Source organism: Piliocolobus tephrosceles, chromosome 9 (assembly GCF_002776525.5).
Source record: "Piliocolobus tephrosceles isolate RC106 chromosome 9, ASM277652v3, whole genome shotgun sequence".
NCBI lineage: Eukaryota > Metazoa > Chordata > Mammalia > Primates > Cercopithecidae > Piliocolobus > Piliocolobus tephrosceles.
The window spans coordinates 114,675,352-114,693,667 of record NC_045442.1 but is presented as its reverse complement, the minus strand read 5'-3'; the positions used below and the strand labels follow the sequence as shown (position 1 = coordinate 114,693,667).

Sequence of the window (18,316 nt, the reverse complement as noted above, 5' to 3'; positions counted from 1 at the left end):
GAGGAAGCAATATTTAACCTGAGACTTGAAGAATAACTGGGCATTCAATAGGTAAAGATGTGAATAAAGAACATTCCAGACAGAGAAGGCGGCATACATGGATGTGAGGTGGAAAGCAGGTTGTATCTCTGCTGGGATGTAAACCGGCCTTCTCTGTGTCCATTCCCAGCAGCTCTGTCTGAAGACTCTCTATTGCCAGCTCAGCTCCCACGTGGCCCACCATCACCATCCTTCTGCCCTAGAGGATACTTACTGCGATGTGGGAATACTCAGGGCAAGGATAGGGTGATGGAAAAACTCCCCTTATCTGGCACAATAAAGACCCAAGGTTTTTTTTGTTTGTTTGTTTTTGTTTTTAAATGAGACAGAGTCTCACTCTGTTGCCCAGGCTGGAGTACAGTGGCACAATCTTGGCTCACTGCAATCTCCACCTCCCGGGTTCAAGCGATTCTCCAGCCTCAGCCTCCAGAGTACCTGGGATTACAGACGTGCATCACCATGCCCAGCTAATTTTTGTATTTTTAGTAGAGATGGGGTTTCACCATGTTGGCCAGTCTGGTTTCAAACTCCTAACCTCAAGTGATCTGCCGGCCTTGGCCTCCCAAAGTGCTGGGATTACAGGTGTGTGAGACACCACACCCAGCCAAAAACTGGATTTTTAAGAAATGTGGTCTTTTATTACACCTTTAATGGGGTATCAAAAACAGTGCTGAGAATACAGCAGACACAGGCCTATGTCTCACGACAGAAGATACATGTGGAGCCTGGACATAAGAAAGGCAATTTGAATACCATTTTCCTATGACATTCCAAAGAGCTCAAGTTTGAAAAAATAATAAGAAGAAAAATAAAAAACAAGGACTATGTTAGTTCATTCTTGCACTACTATAAAGAAATACCTGAGGTTGGACAATTTTTAAAGAAAAGAAGTTTAATTGGCTTGTGGTTCTGCAGGCTGTACAGGAAGCATAGTGCTGGCATCTGCTTGCTTCTAGGGAGGCCTCGGGAAGTTTACAAACATGGCAGAAGATGAAGGGGGTGTCACGTGGCAGAAGCAGGAGCAAGAGGAAAGGGAAGGGGAGGGAGGTGGCACACAGTTTTAAACAACTGGATCTTGTGTGAACTCAGAGAGAGAGCTCACTCATCACCAAGAGGATGGCAAAAGCCATTCATGAGGGATCTCCCCCATGACCCAAACACCTCCCACCAGGTCTCACCTTCAACATGAGATTTGGGTGGGGACAAATATCCAAACTATGTCAGGAAAAAAACAAAACAACAAAACAAAACAAAGAGCTCAACTTTAGCACCTTGTTCCCAAGGGAAAGGGCTGAGCTCAGTAACTCTTAATTTTGGATGACAATTGTAACAAAATCCAGAAGAAAATGGAGATACTGCTTTAAAACAAATGCTATAGGCTTAACATTGGAAAACAATGCTTCCTATCTTGTGTCTATTTAGCAGTCTTAGCCTTATAGTTACACCAAACACAACATGCTGCGGGAGAAAAACAGAGAAAAGGTTTACCTAAGACAGCAACTATCACCCTGCTGACTATTTGCATGAAATTATGAGTAAGTTCTTAGATATTGGTTGTAAATATAATGCACAACTGACAAAAAGCACCGTCTTAAATGATCCTTTACATGCCACTTTCTCTACCCTATTAAGATGCTCGTTGTTTCTTTGATTTATCTGATAATAAATTTTTGATGACTGGTAAGTCTCACAAAATTGCTCTGGTGCTGACTACACTGATTAATAAGTCTGAAGAATCGAAACTGTCAGGAATTCATGTGTAAGAATAAGTTACTGCCAAACATCTATTAGATATTCCATAAAATATGGAATAAAAAGGTTGATCTGGTAATTTTATCTTGGATCCATTTTCCTGTAACAATTTGTATTCAGGGTCATCATTGTCTTCTATTGCCTTAAAAAAATCGATAAAGTAAATCCAGATGGGAGGCAAATTTAAGAATTAAATTGAATTAAAAAATAATTAATAGATGTCAATAATAAAATATGTTTCCTAGAAAAACAAAGAACTGAGGATTAGAAATCATTGCTAGGACGACCCTCAGAGATGATCTAGTTTGAAACCTGAGCTTTGCAGATGGGGAAGCTGAGGTGGGTGGGATGAGGTCATGTGCCATGAGAAAACTGGCACTAGAAGCCACCTCTAAGATGAGCAATCTAAGAACATTCCTATGTATATGCCATATATATATGCTGTCTGTATGTTTTTTAAAAATGTTATTTTTTAAAAAAGTTCAAATTTATAATAAAAATCAATCCATTTCTACCTGAAGTCTTTTTCCTTTGACAAGTCCTATATGCCTTATTTCCCCTTCTTTTTCCTTAGTGTTTCACAGAAGAGTCACTGTGTCTTTACAGCGTGGTGCATGCTATGAAAACAAGCACACCATCTTTGATACCTCTCTCGGCATGCTGAGAAAGCAAGCCAGCTTTAATTACACAAGAAGCGAACTCTGTGTCTCTTGACACTATCCACTAATCCATAGATCTCCTGGGACAAAGTAGGAAAAATGAGACAAAAATCATTAGGGCTCCAGATGTGGTGACCAGAGTCCCAAGGTGGGACAGCAAATCTCTGACTCCACACACTATGGGGCAAAACCCTCAGAGGCGTTCAAACCAGAGCGACTCCATCTTGAGTGAGGGCTAGGAAAATGAGGCTGGGACTTGCTGGGCTGCACTCCCAGAAAGGTAGGCATTCCTAGCCTCTAGATGCTTACAGTTATGGGAACAGACTGATAATGTTGACTAGACAGACCCAGACTTGGGAGTGTCCTGATATCCTGATATCTGGAGAACAAAGGCATTCCTAATTTTGCTTTAAAGATAATATTGATTCTTGCAAAATATAGTAATTAAGAAAATTAATCCTCTATCACAAACTCTAGTAGCAGAGCACATCTCCCCATGGTCTTTTAAAATCATTCATACACACACACACACACACACACACACACATGCGCGCGCTACCTAGGGTGGACACACGTCCCTCCTCTTACTTTCGGGAACGCCCTACTGTCCATGTAGTAGCTGTTCTTTTACCAGTTTACCTTCTTAATAAACTTACTTTCACTTTGCACTGCAGACTCACCCTGGATCTTTCTTGTGCAAAATCCAAGAACCTTCTCTTGAGGTCTGGATCGGGACCCCTTTCCTGTAACAAACCTCCAACAGCCATCAGACAGGACCACACAGGTTCCAGGTTCCACACATACTGGAGGGGGTCCCATCACATGACACAGACACAAAGACCCTCCACACCACACATGCCCTCCTTAGATTCTAGTGAAGGAAATAGTGGGGGCTGGTACTCTGTGGAACCCTCCCTTCATGAATTCTCTACCAAATAGCACAAAGAGGCAGTTTGTTAGGTACCTTTCATTCCTAATGCATCTTCAAATTCGGAGCAACTTTTGTTGTAATAGGGTCCATTCTTAAAAGATTAAAAACAACACAGACCCTTCTGCCATTCCTTACAATGAAACAGTGGTAAATGTGCATTTTTGGAGAATAACATGATGTTGAAACCCAAGTCTTAAGAGTGGGATGGGTGTGTGTGTGTGTGTGTGTGTGTGTGTGTGTGTGTGTGTGTGTGGTATGGGCATGGGTCAAGACTTAGCCATTTAAACGCATTGGCTCATAAACAGAATATGCCTCCCTATGAAGGTGTAGAGGCTACAGATGAAGAGAGGAAAAAGAAGGAATAAATTCATAAAGAACTGAATGCCATTTCTGGGCATCTGAGTAACAATAAATATTTCATTCTACTGTGTTTGTATATTATTTCATAGGTGTTTATAAGGCTCACGGTATTAAAAAATAGCCCAGAAAATACTGCCTTCCACCATGATGGTTAATTTGTAAATCATCTCATTGGGAAAACAAACAATTCTATTGCCTTTGACATGCACATTCTTTTAATTGATGGTGTTTATATCGAGATTGTGTAAATTATCATTGAAGTTTTGGTTATTTTATATGGCAAATTTACCAAATACTTTTTTGTTGAAGTCCTAACCCCCAGTACCTCAGAATACGGTGTCAACAAAAAGAGTACCCTTTTGTACTCTGTAAAATATTTGAAGAGATTTATTCTGAGGCAAATATGAGTGACCGTGGTGCTGACACAGCTCCCAGGAGGTCCTGAGAACATGTGCCCAAGGTGGTTGGGGTGCAGCTTGGTTTCATGCATTTCAGGGAGGCATGAGACATCAATTAAATACATTTGGGAAATACACTGGCTTGGTCCAAAGGCAGTTCAACAATTCAACTTCAATTCAATTGCTCAACTTCGAACAATTCAAAGCCGGGTCTTCCAGGCTTTAGGTAGATTTAAACATTTTCCGGTTGACAATTGGTTGAGTTTGTCTAAGACGTGGGATTAATAGAAAGGAAATGCTCAGGTTAAGAGAAAAGATTGTGGAGACCAAAATTCTTGAAGTCTCATAGTGGCTGTCCTTAGAGACAACAGATGACAAATGTTCCCTATTCAGACCTATAAGGGGTGCTAGACACTCAGTTCATCTCCTCAGGATTGGGAGGGCGGTGAAAGAAAAAGATCTAGCTATGTTAGTAGAGATTCTTTACAGATGCACGTTTTCCCCCACAAAGGATGGCTTTGCAGGGCCATTACAAAATATGGCAAACAAACATGTTTTGGGGTGAAATATTTTTATTTTCTTCTTTGTCACGTAATGTTATGCCAGAGTCAGATTGGAAAGTAAGTCAGGATATATAGGGTTAAATAAAACCCATCTGATGGGAATTTATGGTTTGTAGAGCATGACTCCCCAAACCCCTAGATAGGAATTTGGGCAAGATTAAAAAAAAAAAAATCAAAGTTTAGTCCTCAATGGTCATATTTGGAGACAGGTTTTTACAGAAATAATCAAGGTAAAATGCAGTCATTAGGGTGGGCCCTCACCCTGGATGACTGATGTCCTTGCAAAATGGGTAGCTTTGGACACAGAGACAGAGGTATGTAGAGAGAAGATGATGTGAAGAAGCACATGGGTAAAAGAGTCATCTCAAGCCAAGGAGAGAGGCCTTAGACAAACCCTTCCCTAATTGCCCTCAGAAAAAACCAACCCTGCTGACACCTTGATCTGGCACATCGGCCTCTAGAACTTGAGACAATGAATTTCTGCTTTTAAACCACGCCATTTGTGGTACTTTGTTATGGCAGCCCAAGCAAACGAATACAAACAGTGAAGACGAAATCAGCTGTCATCAGGAAAAGAAAAAGAAACACCCCAAAGCCACTGTACTTATTCATTAACCTGCCTTAAAAAATAACCAAAACTTCAATAATTTAATTTCTAAATAAACACTACCTAATTGGATAGAGAATATAAGGTATGTGCATTCTGACAATGACAGAATTGCATATGTTCCAAATGAGATTATTTAGACCGGGTGTGGTGGCTCATGCTTGTAATCCCAGTACTTTGGGAGGCTGAGGTGATCGGAACACCTGAGGTCAGGGGTTTGGGACCAGTCTGGCCAACATAGTGAAACCCCATCTCTACTAAAAACACAAAAAAATTAGCTGAGCATGGTAGTGTGTGCCTGTAATCCCAGGTACTTGGGAGGCTGAGGCAAGAGAATCGCTTGAACCTGGCAGGCAAAGGTTGCAGTGAGCCGAGATTGCACCACTGCACTCCAGCCTGGGCAACAGAGCGGGACTCCGTCTCAAAACCAAACAAAACCAAATGAGATTATTTAAAAATGAACTGTTACAGGAAAGCAGTCCTGATACAGACCCCAAGAGAGAGTTCCTGGATCTCACCCAAGAAAGAAATCAGGGCGAGTCTACAGAGTAAAGTAAAAGGAAGTTTATTAGCAAAGTAAAGGAATAAAAGAATGGCTACTCCATAGACAGAACAGCCCCAAGGGCTGCTGTTTGCCCATTTTTATGGTTATTTCTTGAGGATATGCTAAACAAGGGGTGGATTATTCATGCCTCTCCTTTGTAGACCATATAGGGTAACTTCCTCACATTGCCATGGCATTTATAAGCTGTCATGGCACTGATGGGAGGGTAGCAGTGAGGACGACCAGAGGTTACTCTCATCGCCCTCTCGGTTTTGGTGGATTTGGCTGGTGTCTTTACTGCAACCTGTTTTATCAGCAAGGTCTTTAGGAACTGTATTTTGTGCTGACCTCCTATCTCACCCTGTGACTTAGAATGCTTTAACAGTCTGGGAATGCAGCCCAGCAGGTCTCAGCCTCATTTTACCCACCTCCCATTCAAGATGGAGTTGCTCTGGTTCATGAGTATCAGAGAGAACTGTTAGAGTGGATAATATTTTCTTCTTGACTACATTTTTAAAAAATCAAGAGTCTTATAAACAAATAATATAATATGCAAACACAGTAGAAGAAAATATGGCAAGTTATTTCCTTAATGCTTGATGAATACATTGAGGCATGGATAAATGCCTGTGAACATAACTCACATTTAAGTTTTTTATCTGATAAAGTTGATTGAAACTCCTTTCATAGCATTTTGCATTTTAATCTAAAATAAATGACAACACAGAAGAACCCTTCAGTGCCAAAAATTAAAAATTTAAAAAACCCCACAAAACCTCCAACAATGCCTGGCCAGAATAAGACACCAAAGCTCAATAAAAAACCAGCATGTAAAAAAACAAGATATTACTGTGTAGAGATTAGAAACCACAGACAGTTTTGTTTGATTGTAAAACCGCCACTTTTAAATTTATCTCTCAAATAAAAACAGCAAATGCAGGCAATAACTCATCTTAGCTGAATAGAAAGCATCAAGCATTGAACTTTTAAGATTCCTGGGAGTTAATAATCAATATGTAGAGTTGACCAATTTCACTTCATTGAGGTCAATATCCAATAGTTCAATATGATTATATCAAATGAATAGCATCCAAAAAGAGTTCAGAATAGCTCCTCTTGAAGAGAATGTAACCTGATACACTTTGGGATTTTTGGAGTACGGATGGACTCTAGCTGATATTTATTTTCCTTCTGTCAAGTGAGACAAATTATCTATATTCTATTTACCTGAAATTGATACTGTAATGTATCATGCTCCATATTAGGAGCTGTATAAGACATGCCAAATGCAGGGTTGATAGTCAACAATCGAGTGAGGGGGATGGAGAAGGGAACAGGGGAAAGAGGGGACTGGAATAGGAGGAGAGAGATCCACACAGAGAGACTGAGACAGTTTTACTCTTTAAAGTCCTATGGAAAAGTCTTTTGTAGTGCAGGGTTCAGGATAAATCTCTCTTCTCCCTTTGATGTTGCAGCTGTAGTTTTTTGCTCCTTCGCCCTCTCTAATAGCTATCCACAACTCTTCAAAGATAAGTACACCAGTCATTGAATAAAATGCAAATTGCATTAAGTAAAAAAGGCAAGGAGCATAGAGTTTTTTCTCACTGGTCAAACCTGGGCCTACCAGGTCCCAGTCAGAACTCCTAGGCAAGCATAGAGTGCTGGAGGACTGACCACATTAGAGGACCAGAGGAAAGCAGTGAAGAAAGCAACGTGGATATGGGAGGGTACATTTTCCAAGTCTTTATTTGCATCTACTGCATATCACAGTGAAAAACATTCCAGAATAGGACTCGTATAAAATGGAGTCTTACTAGATGCCTTCAGGAATACGGCTAGTCTCCTGAAGCTGGTTTTTGCACCTTAGTGCACCTTAGTGCAAAAGAGTTTCATCTTTTACTTTCATAGGATTAGGGGATGGAAGTTCCCAACTTAACTCACAGAATCCAAGTGTCCTGGAAATATCAAATGGGAACAAGCACCTTCCATTTAAAAAACTGAACCATTTTGCATGAGCTATAAGATTATAGAAAAGTAAAGCCTCAAAAGCCTGTGAAATCATATATTGAATAAATTATGAAAGTGCCAAAAAGGGAAAAATACTAGTTACCTGTGAAGTACATATGAATAATAGTGTTAACCAAGTTACAAGGCAGAAAAAAAAATCCTTTTAAATGCAAAATACACTAAGAAATCTATCAAAACACTTAGAAGAGAGTAAGAACTGTTATGTATTCTTCCTTACATTGTCTGTATTGCTCCTGTCATATTAAAGAGAGAGGTAACAATTTAGCAGGGTAATTAATGCCTCATGACCACATATAGGAACAGTTGGGCAATTAAACCAAAAATCAAACTATTATTATTATTATTATTATTATTTTGAGACAGGGTCTCACTGTGTCACTGAGGCTGGATGGAGTGCAGCGGTGTGATCTCAGATCATTGCAACCTTGACCTCCCGGGCTCGAGGGATCCTCCTACCTCAGCCTCCCGAGTAGCTTAGACTACAGGCATGTGTCACCATGCCCAGCTAATTTTTTTCATTTTCTATACAGATAAAGTCTCACTATGTTGCCCAGGCTGGTCTTGAACTCCCTGAGCTCAAGCAATCCTCCTGCCTCACCTTCTCAAAAGGCTGGAATTACAGGCATGAGCCACTGCACCCAGCCTTCAAAAGTTAATATTACAAACTGGCTTACTTTTATTCAGTAGGATAAACATTCTGGAGCTCTTTGTGTTTTAAAATGTGATGCTACCTAATTTTGTCATTGAAGTTAACATGAAATAAGAGATGTGACACAATACCACCCCAAATATAACATATTATATGGGTTTCCCTTTTCTCTAATACTCTTTAGCAATAATGGTTAAATGCAACATATTTTTTTGTAAATAGGTCCAGAGATGCCAAAACTTTGAGTCATATATTACGGATAAAATGTGATAATGCATTTTCAACTTCAAAAAAGAAAAAATAGGCCGGGCGCACTGGCTCACACCTGCAATCCCAGCACTTTGGGAGGTCGAGGTGGGCGGATCACAAGGTCAGGAGATCGAGACCATCCTTGCCAACACTGTGAAGCCCTGTCTCTACTAAAAAAAAAATACAAAAAATTAGCTAGGTGTGGTGGCGGGCGCCTGTAGTCCCAGCTACAGGAGAATGGTGTGAACCCAGGAGGCAGAGCTTGCAGTGAGCCGAGATCGCACCATTGCACTCCAGCCTGGGCAACAAAGTGAGACTCTGTCTCAGGAAAAAAAAAAAAAAAGAAAAAATAATATAAATATGTAGCATTTATAAAGAAAATATATATCACTAGGAAGAGAATACATAGTCAACTTTTAAAAAGCAAAAACAATCTTTATGTTAAAAGCAAGGTGCGGTGGTGCATGCCTGTAATCTCAGCACTTTGGGAGGCTGAGGCAGGAAAATCTCTTGAGGCCAGGGGTTTGAGAGTAGCCTGGGCAACATAGCAAGACCCCATCTCCACAAAAAAATAAAATAAAAAACTAGCCAGGTGTTGTGGTGTGTGCCTGTAGTCCCAGGTACTAGGGAAGCTGAGGCAATGGGATTGCTTGAGTCCTGGAGATCAAGGCTGCAGTGAGCTATCAGGGCGCCACTGCACTGCAGCCTAAGTGACAAAGTGATACTGTGTCTCTAAGGGAAAAAAAAAAAGCTTTAAAGAAAACCAGTTATTCATTTTTATGTCTACTACACAGAAATATTGTTTTTCTGTGGCTTAATTTGAGCTATTTTCAGATACAGCAATGAAAAAGAAGAGTCTACATTGTTCTACATACTGATTGTCACTATGCTCAATTTACTAACCACTAGAAAGATCCTGGAAATTTAAACCTCTCCTCCATCTTTGTGAAGATATTTATAAAACCATCTGCTAGCTTTGTGCGCCCATTTACACTTCATCAGATGTTTATTAAGTTTTTCTTAGAGATAATTTCCTACAGTGAAGGGCTATTTTAAAATGAATGGGCTCACCTATTAGGTTTGAAATGCCCTAGCTTTTTGGTGAACCGGTTATATCGGTGAAGTTATTTAAAGAATTTCTAGGCCACTGACTCAGCAGTCATTAGAGGATATAGTAGTTGTTTAATAAAGCCCATTTATGTCCCTTATAGCTTGTAACAGGTTTACACAGAGTGCAGAAGAAAAATAAAACATTACTTAGCTTTAATTTCACAAGTAAAACCATGTGAAAAACAATAACCAACAGCCAAAAGAATGCCTCCTTATAAATCAAACAGTATGGTTTATTTGGCTAGATTTCTAATAAAGAGGAATTCTCAGCTTTTATCTCATGGTTTCCCACCATTCACCAAAGACTGCTTTATTAAAAATGTTTCTGTTAACTAATATGAATAATAGTATGGCTGGATTTCATTTAAGGTTAAAAAAATGGAACACACGAAAAACAAATGAGCAGGGAACTTTCCTGGAGAGAGAAAAGAAAGGTGAAAAAGACAAGGCAGAAATGACGAGGAAGCATCTTCTGAGTGATGCCATGCTGGAAATGAGGCTTTAGGACTGCCATGCTTGGCAAATTGCAGTTTTCATGATGACGCCTGTTTGCCAAATACCTCTTTCAACAGATGCATTTTCAGCATAACATTTGTCAAACCTCTTCTTTTGTTAACTTGTTGACAAGAGTTAACCTGTCAGCTTTTAAAATGGCTTGCAGTTGCTATCCGCATTCCTTGATGGAAATGTGGAAAGTGTGAGTTACCCCCTTTCACGAAGAATCTTGTCAAGGGTGCTAACTTCAACCTGACTGTCCCTCCTAGGGGGAAAAAAAATCTGCCTTCTGGAAACTTAACAAGTGGTGAGTATTCCATCATAATTCTGCTTCACAGAAATAAAAGAGGTCAAAGAGACAACCAACATCAAATAAAGAGTTAACAGGTGATTGTATAATTCAGCAACAGTTTAAAAACACAATGATGTGCGTAGGATGCGAGCTTCAACCACCCAACTAAGTATGTCATTTTATGTTAACCAGCAACTCAATGACACCAGCCAATAGGTTCCCCTGTGGAATGCACGAAAGATGAACAGAGAGCAGCTTCCACCTGAGACATGAGGAAGGGGCTGTGATTAATGCCCCAAAATGTCACTTCCAAAGAGCCATCTCTGAAGTACTATACCTCAACATCCTACCAGCCACACTCCTCCTGCTTAATGGAACAAGTTCCCGTCTTCTTGAAGCTAAGTCACCTCCAAGTATTTTAATTCTCCTGACATACGAATTCATTGTTTTGTTTCAAGCATCCATGTCTCCCCTTGGAGTCCATTAGAGCCTATAAATCAGATCATCCATCTTCTCTGCCCTAAACTCAGAAGAACTTGAGGATGTGCCCCAAGGAAGGTCACTGTGAAGGTTGACCACAGACATGAATGAAAAGAAAACATTACGGTAAGTTTTTTCACTCTTTATTCCTCTCATTTAGGTAATGGGTTAACTGGTTAGAAAAAAGGGGTTGGGGTGGGGGAAGGAGGAGGAGGTTCACAGGCATTTTAAGTGCCAAAACCAAAAGTATGCTTTCAATGGTAGTTAAAGACAGACAGACAAATACACATCCGCAACACACAGACACTGATAAATATATAAGGATTGCTTTTAATAAAGGGGAAGTATGCGGCTTAAACAACAGAGACAAAGAAGTGAAAAGTAGGAACTATAAGTTTTAGAGTAGAAGATCAAAAACACGGCAATGATTGTGAGATTTGCTTTTTTAAAAAAAACTATGAGTATCATGAATAAACTGCCTCCCCCCGAAGGCTGCCACATATAAAACATTTTTTAAAAGTAGCCAAGCACCTGCTAATTTGCATAATATTTTTCAGATAGGATATTAAAAATTCCCTAATTATGAAATGGCTGCTTCAAACAAAGAGTTGAGTTGGGTTCTAATTATAGGAGGATATACTAATATAGTACAGATCTATTCATATAAAGGAGGCCCTTAATTTTGAAATTCAATGTGTGTTAATCTGGTGAAACACAGCAGTGGCATTTTTGTACAGTTATTATTATTTTTTTAATGACTAAAAGTTTGACTTATTGTCTTGCTGGCTAACAGTCCATATTTTGGGCTAGTATGTTTGACAAAGGGATGACAACAGCTACTACAGGAGAATGCGAGAAGGCCAAAAAACTCAAATACACAAAGTAACCAACCCTCTTCTCCTTCCCAAGGAGGAGAGAACTCACAGAAGGCCCCTGCCCTAGCAGAGCTCATGTCCCTTGTGACCTCCCAGCAGAGGATCATGTAGGTACCCCTAAAAGCAGCCATTATGGAACCAACTGGTCCCAGTGGAAAGGGGGCAATGGCTCTCCTATGCTTACTGCAGCTTCTGCTTCTTTTTTTTGAAACACAGTTTCACTATGTCACCCAGGCTGGAGTGCAGTGGCGCCATCTCAACTCACTGCAACCTCCACCTCCTGGGTTCAAGCGATTCTCCTGCCTCAGCCTCCCTAGTAGCTGGGATTACGGGCACCCACCACTACACTCGGCTAATTTTTGTATTTTGAGTAGAAATGGGGTTTCACCATGTTGGCAAGGCTGGTCTTGAACTCCTGACCTCAACTGATTCACCCACTTCATGGTGAATCTCCCCATGATTCACCCCAAAGTGCTGGGATCATAGGCGTGAGCCACTGCAGCCAGCCTACCGAAGCTTTTGAATGTTGACTTAACCGCATAAAAAATAATCCAAGTCTCCATGAGGAAATGAAACAGCAAAAGTTAGCAGACACATTGCTTAGACTATACCAACCCCCCAAAATAGGATGTTAAAAACAGACATAAAAACAGATATACCAATTATGTTATAATACCTCTCATTTATCCAGAATCCTAACCACATTCAAATAAATTAAAATAGTCTGTAACAGTGCAGAATGGTGATTAATTGCCTAAGAATTACTTTGAGGTAATACAAAATCCATAAACTCACAATTTAATCTTTTAAAATTAAAAGCACTTTCATATGCAATGTATTCTCATCCTCTGTAAATTATAAACTCATCTATTGAAAATTAAAAATTGTTAACCAGAATAATAGAGAATTTCCTCTAATTCCAGATGGCTAGGAGTTTGCTCATGTATTTTTCTGTATACTATCATATACAGAATAACTTTTTCAAGATACTGTACAAAGCCAGCTCTAAATAGCTTCCCATTTACTAAAAAAAAATTAGAGGCCTCTAAAACTCATGATAGGAATGATTAACAATTTAAAAGGAACAAGATAAACAATCATCTGCTAATTTGTGACTATATTTTCACATATTTTCATAATTAACTAATTTCCAAGGGTGAGCTATATTCATATTTTTTTAAAAAGATTGAATCTGTAATAACTATACATATCTATATGGCTTATGAAACAATTAATACACATCCTATACCTATCTCACATTTTATCCTTAAGGTAAGTCTTTTTTTTTTTTTTTTTTTTTTTTTTGAGACGGAGTCTGGCTCTGCCGCCCAGGCTGGAGTGCAGTGGCCGGATCTCAGCTCACTGCAAGCTCCGCCTCCCGGGTTTACGCCATTCTCCTGCCTCAGCCTCCCGAGTAGCTGGGACTACAGGCGCCCGCCACGTCGCCCGGCTAGTTTTTTGTATTTTTTAGTAGAGACGGGGTTTCACCGTGTTAGCCAAGGTAAGTCTTTAGACTTATATTGTAAGTGTCACAGTATTGTCTAAAATAATCTAAACCATGCTTTACATTGCTTTTATGTAGGAAGATATGGTATCATTTTGGCAATTTTAGTATATTTCGTTTTAAGGCGATTGTTCATTTTTCTTTTCTTTTTTTGGGGATGGAATCTCACTCTGTCACCCAGGCTGGAGTGCAGTGGCACAATCTCAGCTCACTGCAACCTCTGCCTCCCTGGCTCAAGCAATTCTTGTGCCTCAGCCTCCTGAGTAGCTAGGATTACAGGCGTCCCTCCGCCATGCCCAGTTAATTTTTGTATTTTTAGTTTCACCATGTTGGCCAGGCTGACCTCGAACTCCTGACCTCAGGTGATCCACCCGCCTTGGCTTCCCAGAGTGTTGAGGTTGCAGGCGTGAGCCACCGTGCTCAGGCAGGCCATTATTCTTTACAGCTTGTCTTCTCTGTTTCTGTCTGGTGGAAACATGGCCACAGCAAGCGCTAAATGTCTCACCAGGAGCGTGGCGCTCAGGTTGCAAGACTACAGGAATGCAGCCAGTCATTTCTGGGCAGAGGCTCTGCCCTGCCAATCAATCCTGACCCACTGGCCTGGCACAGATTCATAGGGTTTTATTGAGTGTGGGACATATTTCTGATACCAAGAAAAAAAAAAAAAGAAATGAAACTCTTAACTAAATGTGACCTTTAGCAATCTTCTATCTTTCTTCCAATAGTTGGGACATTCCCAAAGGTTGATGCCAGGCTGGACATGGTGGCTCATGACTGTAATCCTAGCACTTTGGAAGACCAAAGCAGTAGGACTGCTTGATACCAGGAGTTTGAGACCAGCCTGGGCAACATAGGGAGGCTCCGTCTCTGCAAAAAATAAAAAATTAGCTGGGCGTGGTGGTATGTGCCTGTACTTCCAGCTACTTGGAAGGCTGAGGTGGAAGGATTGCCTGAGCCCAGGTGCTTGAGGCTGCAGTGAGCTGTGACTGTGCCACTGCATTCCAGTCTAGCAATACAGTGGGACTCTGTCTCTTAAAAAAACTAATTAATTAATTAAAAATAAATTTTAAAAGTTGATGCCAGACACAAAAACAGATTACATTTAACTATGGATGTTTTCGTCTTTTTTGTAGATGCTTAAAATTATACTAGATCTCAGCATTTGGGGTCAGGCAAACATTGTGATAAATGACAGTTTGTTTTGCAGCTGGGGACTGGGATGAGGTAGGAAAATAATGATGGTAGATATAACAACAGAAGCACGTGGAAGTGGCAGAATTCCTTTCAGCCTTGACACATGGAAGAAGAAAGAAGCAGGAATGGTGAGGTTTTTGGGACAGTTTTGCACAGACTCCTTTCACCTGGAGTGAGGACCTGAGGTATTTTGGTGCTGTGACTTTAAGCTGGCAGATTCCGCTTCCTCTCCTGCCTTTTCCTTTTCTCTAAGAGATTATCATCTCACTAGAGTAAAAGCTTCTCTGTAATAGAATGACGCACTGCTAGTACTCTCTACTGATTTTATAAATAAACTGCTTAACAATTTTGTTCAGAACACTTGTAATTCTTTGCATTCACAGAAGAAAAAAATATGTTCTCATCTGAATGGTGAATTTCCTTAGTGCCATGAACATTCAACTAATTTAATACCTCAAAAATTCTCTAAAGAAAATCGGTAAAAATCCCCTTGAAAATGTCAATAAAAACAATTTACAAGTAGAGACAATGACCACATGCTGTTTTTTCTTGTTTTTGTTTTTTTCTTTTGAGAAAGGGTCTTGCTCTCTCACCCAGGCTCGAGTACAGGGCATGACCACAGCTCAGTGCAGCCTCAATCTTCTGGGCTCAAGTGATCCTTCAGAATAGCTACAATGACAAGCATGCACTATCATGCCTGGATAATTTCTTTTTCTTTTGTAGAGATGGGGTCTTGCTATGTTGCCCAGGCTGGTCTCAAACTCCTGGGCTCAAGCAATCCTTCAGTCTCGACTTCCCCAAATGCTAGGATTACAGGTGTGAGCCATACCACACCTGGCCAACATGCAGTTTTTAATAGACCATTTTAAAATGCTAAGTGTTAACTGCCACCAACAGGATACTGTCACATAATATTTTTAAAGACATAATTATAAATACTATAAAATCACAGTCTACTATTTCAGAAAATCTGAGTCTACTTACTATTTGTATGTCTCAGAACGGATATACTCAAACACATGGGACACACCAAGCTGGAACTGGTCTGCAATGGGGGTCACCCAGGGATTGTTCTCTGCTTTGAATACCTGCTTCTGACCAGTTAAATCCAAGTTTCCTGGAGGAAAAAAAAAAAAAAAAAAAAAAAACTGAAGGTTACTTCATCCAATATGGAGCAGGTCTAAGAAGTCCTTCTCAGTAAATACAGCCTAAATCAGTAAATTTAGGTACTTACCCTAAATCAAACCCTAAGTACCTCTCGGATCATTTGATGTCTTTTACATTTCTTAACCTGAGTCATCACAGGTACACAGTCATGACAGTACCTTGGCCCAAGAAATTAAGAACAAAGGAAGGAAGAAAGAAGACAGATGGAAAAGGGAAGCAGAGCGGAGGGAAGGAGATATTTGCTGCGGAGACAAAAATGACCTGTTCAAGATTAAGACAAGTGATAATATGAAAACCACTTGAAATTCTATCTTGACAATGTCAGTATGCATCACGCCTTGTCCTGGCGGATCTGGACCCAATCTGATCAACACCACTTTTTTCATCGATCAAGACAGCGTATGAATGGAGAAAGACAGGAATGTTACCCAAGTCAAATTGTTGTCACTCAAGTATAAGAGCATAAGCACATCTCGCAATCAGCCCTAAATGAATCTCATTAACATGGCAATGTTAAAGACTAATGACCATTTAAAATCATTCCTCATTTCATTCTCCAGCAATCCGTAAGGTCAGATACTAATATGACTTTGTAAGTAAAGAAATGGAAACTTAAGGAAATTAACTAACATGCCCAAGATGAAAAAGCCAGCGTGAAGACTTCAAGCTGATGCTCAATCTCATACTCCTTCTTTTTTATTTTTTATTTTTATTTTTTGAGATGGAGTCTCGTTCTGTTGCCCAGGCTGGAGTGCAGTGGCGCGATCTTGGCTCACTGCAAGCTCCGCCTCCCGGGTTCACGCCATTCTCCTGCCTCAGCCTCCCAAGTAGCTGGGACTACAGGTGCCCGCCACCACGCCAGGCTAATTTTTTGTATTTTTTTAGTACAGACAGGGTTTCACCGTGTTAGCCAGGATGGTCTTGACCTCCTGACCTCGTGATCCACCCGCCTCAGCCTCCCAAAGTCCTGGGATTACAGGCGTGAGCCACCACACCCAGCCAATCTCATACTTCTTCTACAGTGTTTGGTGAGGCTATCAGGTTACATGTCAATCTAGATAAGGCTGAGTTAACGAAGGTAGCCTAAAAAAGCCAGCAAGCATCCCTTATCTGGATATCCTCTGTTGACAACCAGTTGACTGTTTTTTTTTTTTTTTTTATGTATTCAAAAATGGAAAAGGCAATGCGTGAAAGAACTTCCTAAAATGCACTCACCTGTGAAAATGAGAAACAGAGAAAGAGAAGTTAGGCAGCAGGGATGTATGTGGAGGTCTGTCCCTAAAAGTCCTACTGAGGATATCAATTTTCAGACTTCTCGTCCATGGCCTGGGACTGTTTGAATCTAGAGATACAGCAATGATTCTTTCTAAGACACAACTGAAGTTACATGTTGTTGCTGTTCTCAGGCTCTACTGCCTATGTTTTCACAGGTGGTAACTCAGGACAATGAAAACATATTCTGGGATGCAAGTATAGCACAAAGCAAATCATTGCCTAGCTGATCTGAGCTTCGGAAATGAAAGGATAAATGAAATTTTTTATGAGGAAGATAATGCAATATTGCTCCTTAAAACAAAATAATAGATACTTTGAATCTTTCCTTTTTTGTTCTATGAACGTGCAACTATTCAGAAAAACAAAGAAAAGAAAAATGACTACAATTTCACAGAATCTTTTTAAAGAAAACAGACACTACTAAATATTAACATAGAGTAATTCATCATCTTCCCAAAGCTACTAAGAATTTGTTGGCGCTCGGTACAAAAATAAGCAGATCCATTTCTCTCCAAGATTATCAATATTGTCAATTTCCTCATCTTAATGGTGAAACATCGTTAGTCAGATATTAAGTCACTTGGGAAATCAGCGAGCTTGATTCTCTAAACCATGAGTCAGAAAGCTGCCTAGGGCCAATGAAAACCCTTAGTGGTATGCATTCTGCTTAGCTGAGTATCTCACCTGGGTTTGATCTTGTTGGCAAGGGGCTGCCATCGATCTTTATCTTTACTTAGGGAGGGGGTTTTTAGAGTCCCAAGAATGAAACTGACCCCTTGTGCACATTTCTCTATAATTCTTATTTTCTCTTAAAATCTAGTTTGCTGCACTCAATATATCTTGTCTTCCATATCCTTCACGATTTTTTTTTCTCCAATTTTCTCTTTTCCTAAAAATGAATGTAATATACATTCCTGGAAAGAAGCCATCCATGTAAAAACAAGTCTATTTCTGACGTGTCGTATTTTATGTGCACAATGGTATGTTGCCCATCGTGCTTGGAGCCAGTGCTAGTGAGGGAAGGGGTTACAAACCAGACAACAGCGACCATGGTGCAGCAACGTCCTCATCAGGTGGGGACAGCAGTGCTGGAGCTCAACATGTCTCTCTTAAAACATGCACCTGAGAAACAACCTATGCTTACA

The 18,316-nt window shown here is 40.2% G+C and overlaps 1 protein-coding gene across 1 annotated transcript in view; it reads right to left on the bottom strand.

Moving 5' to 3' along the window:
* RSU1 (Ras suppressor protein 1) overlaps nucleotides 1–18,316 on the bottom strand; it is a 231,162-nt gene that overhangs the window by 92,242 nt on the left and 120,604 nt on the right. Inside the window, exon 8 of the mRNA XM_023223116.1 lies at nucleotides 15,714–15,846. Within this exon, the coding sequence (XP_023078884.1) occupies nucleotides 15,714–15,846 (133 nt within the window). The remainder of the gene's footprint in view (nucleotides 1–15,713; nucleotides 15,847–18,316) is intronic.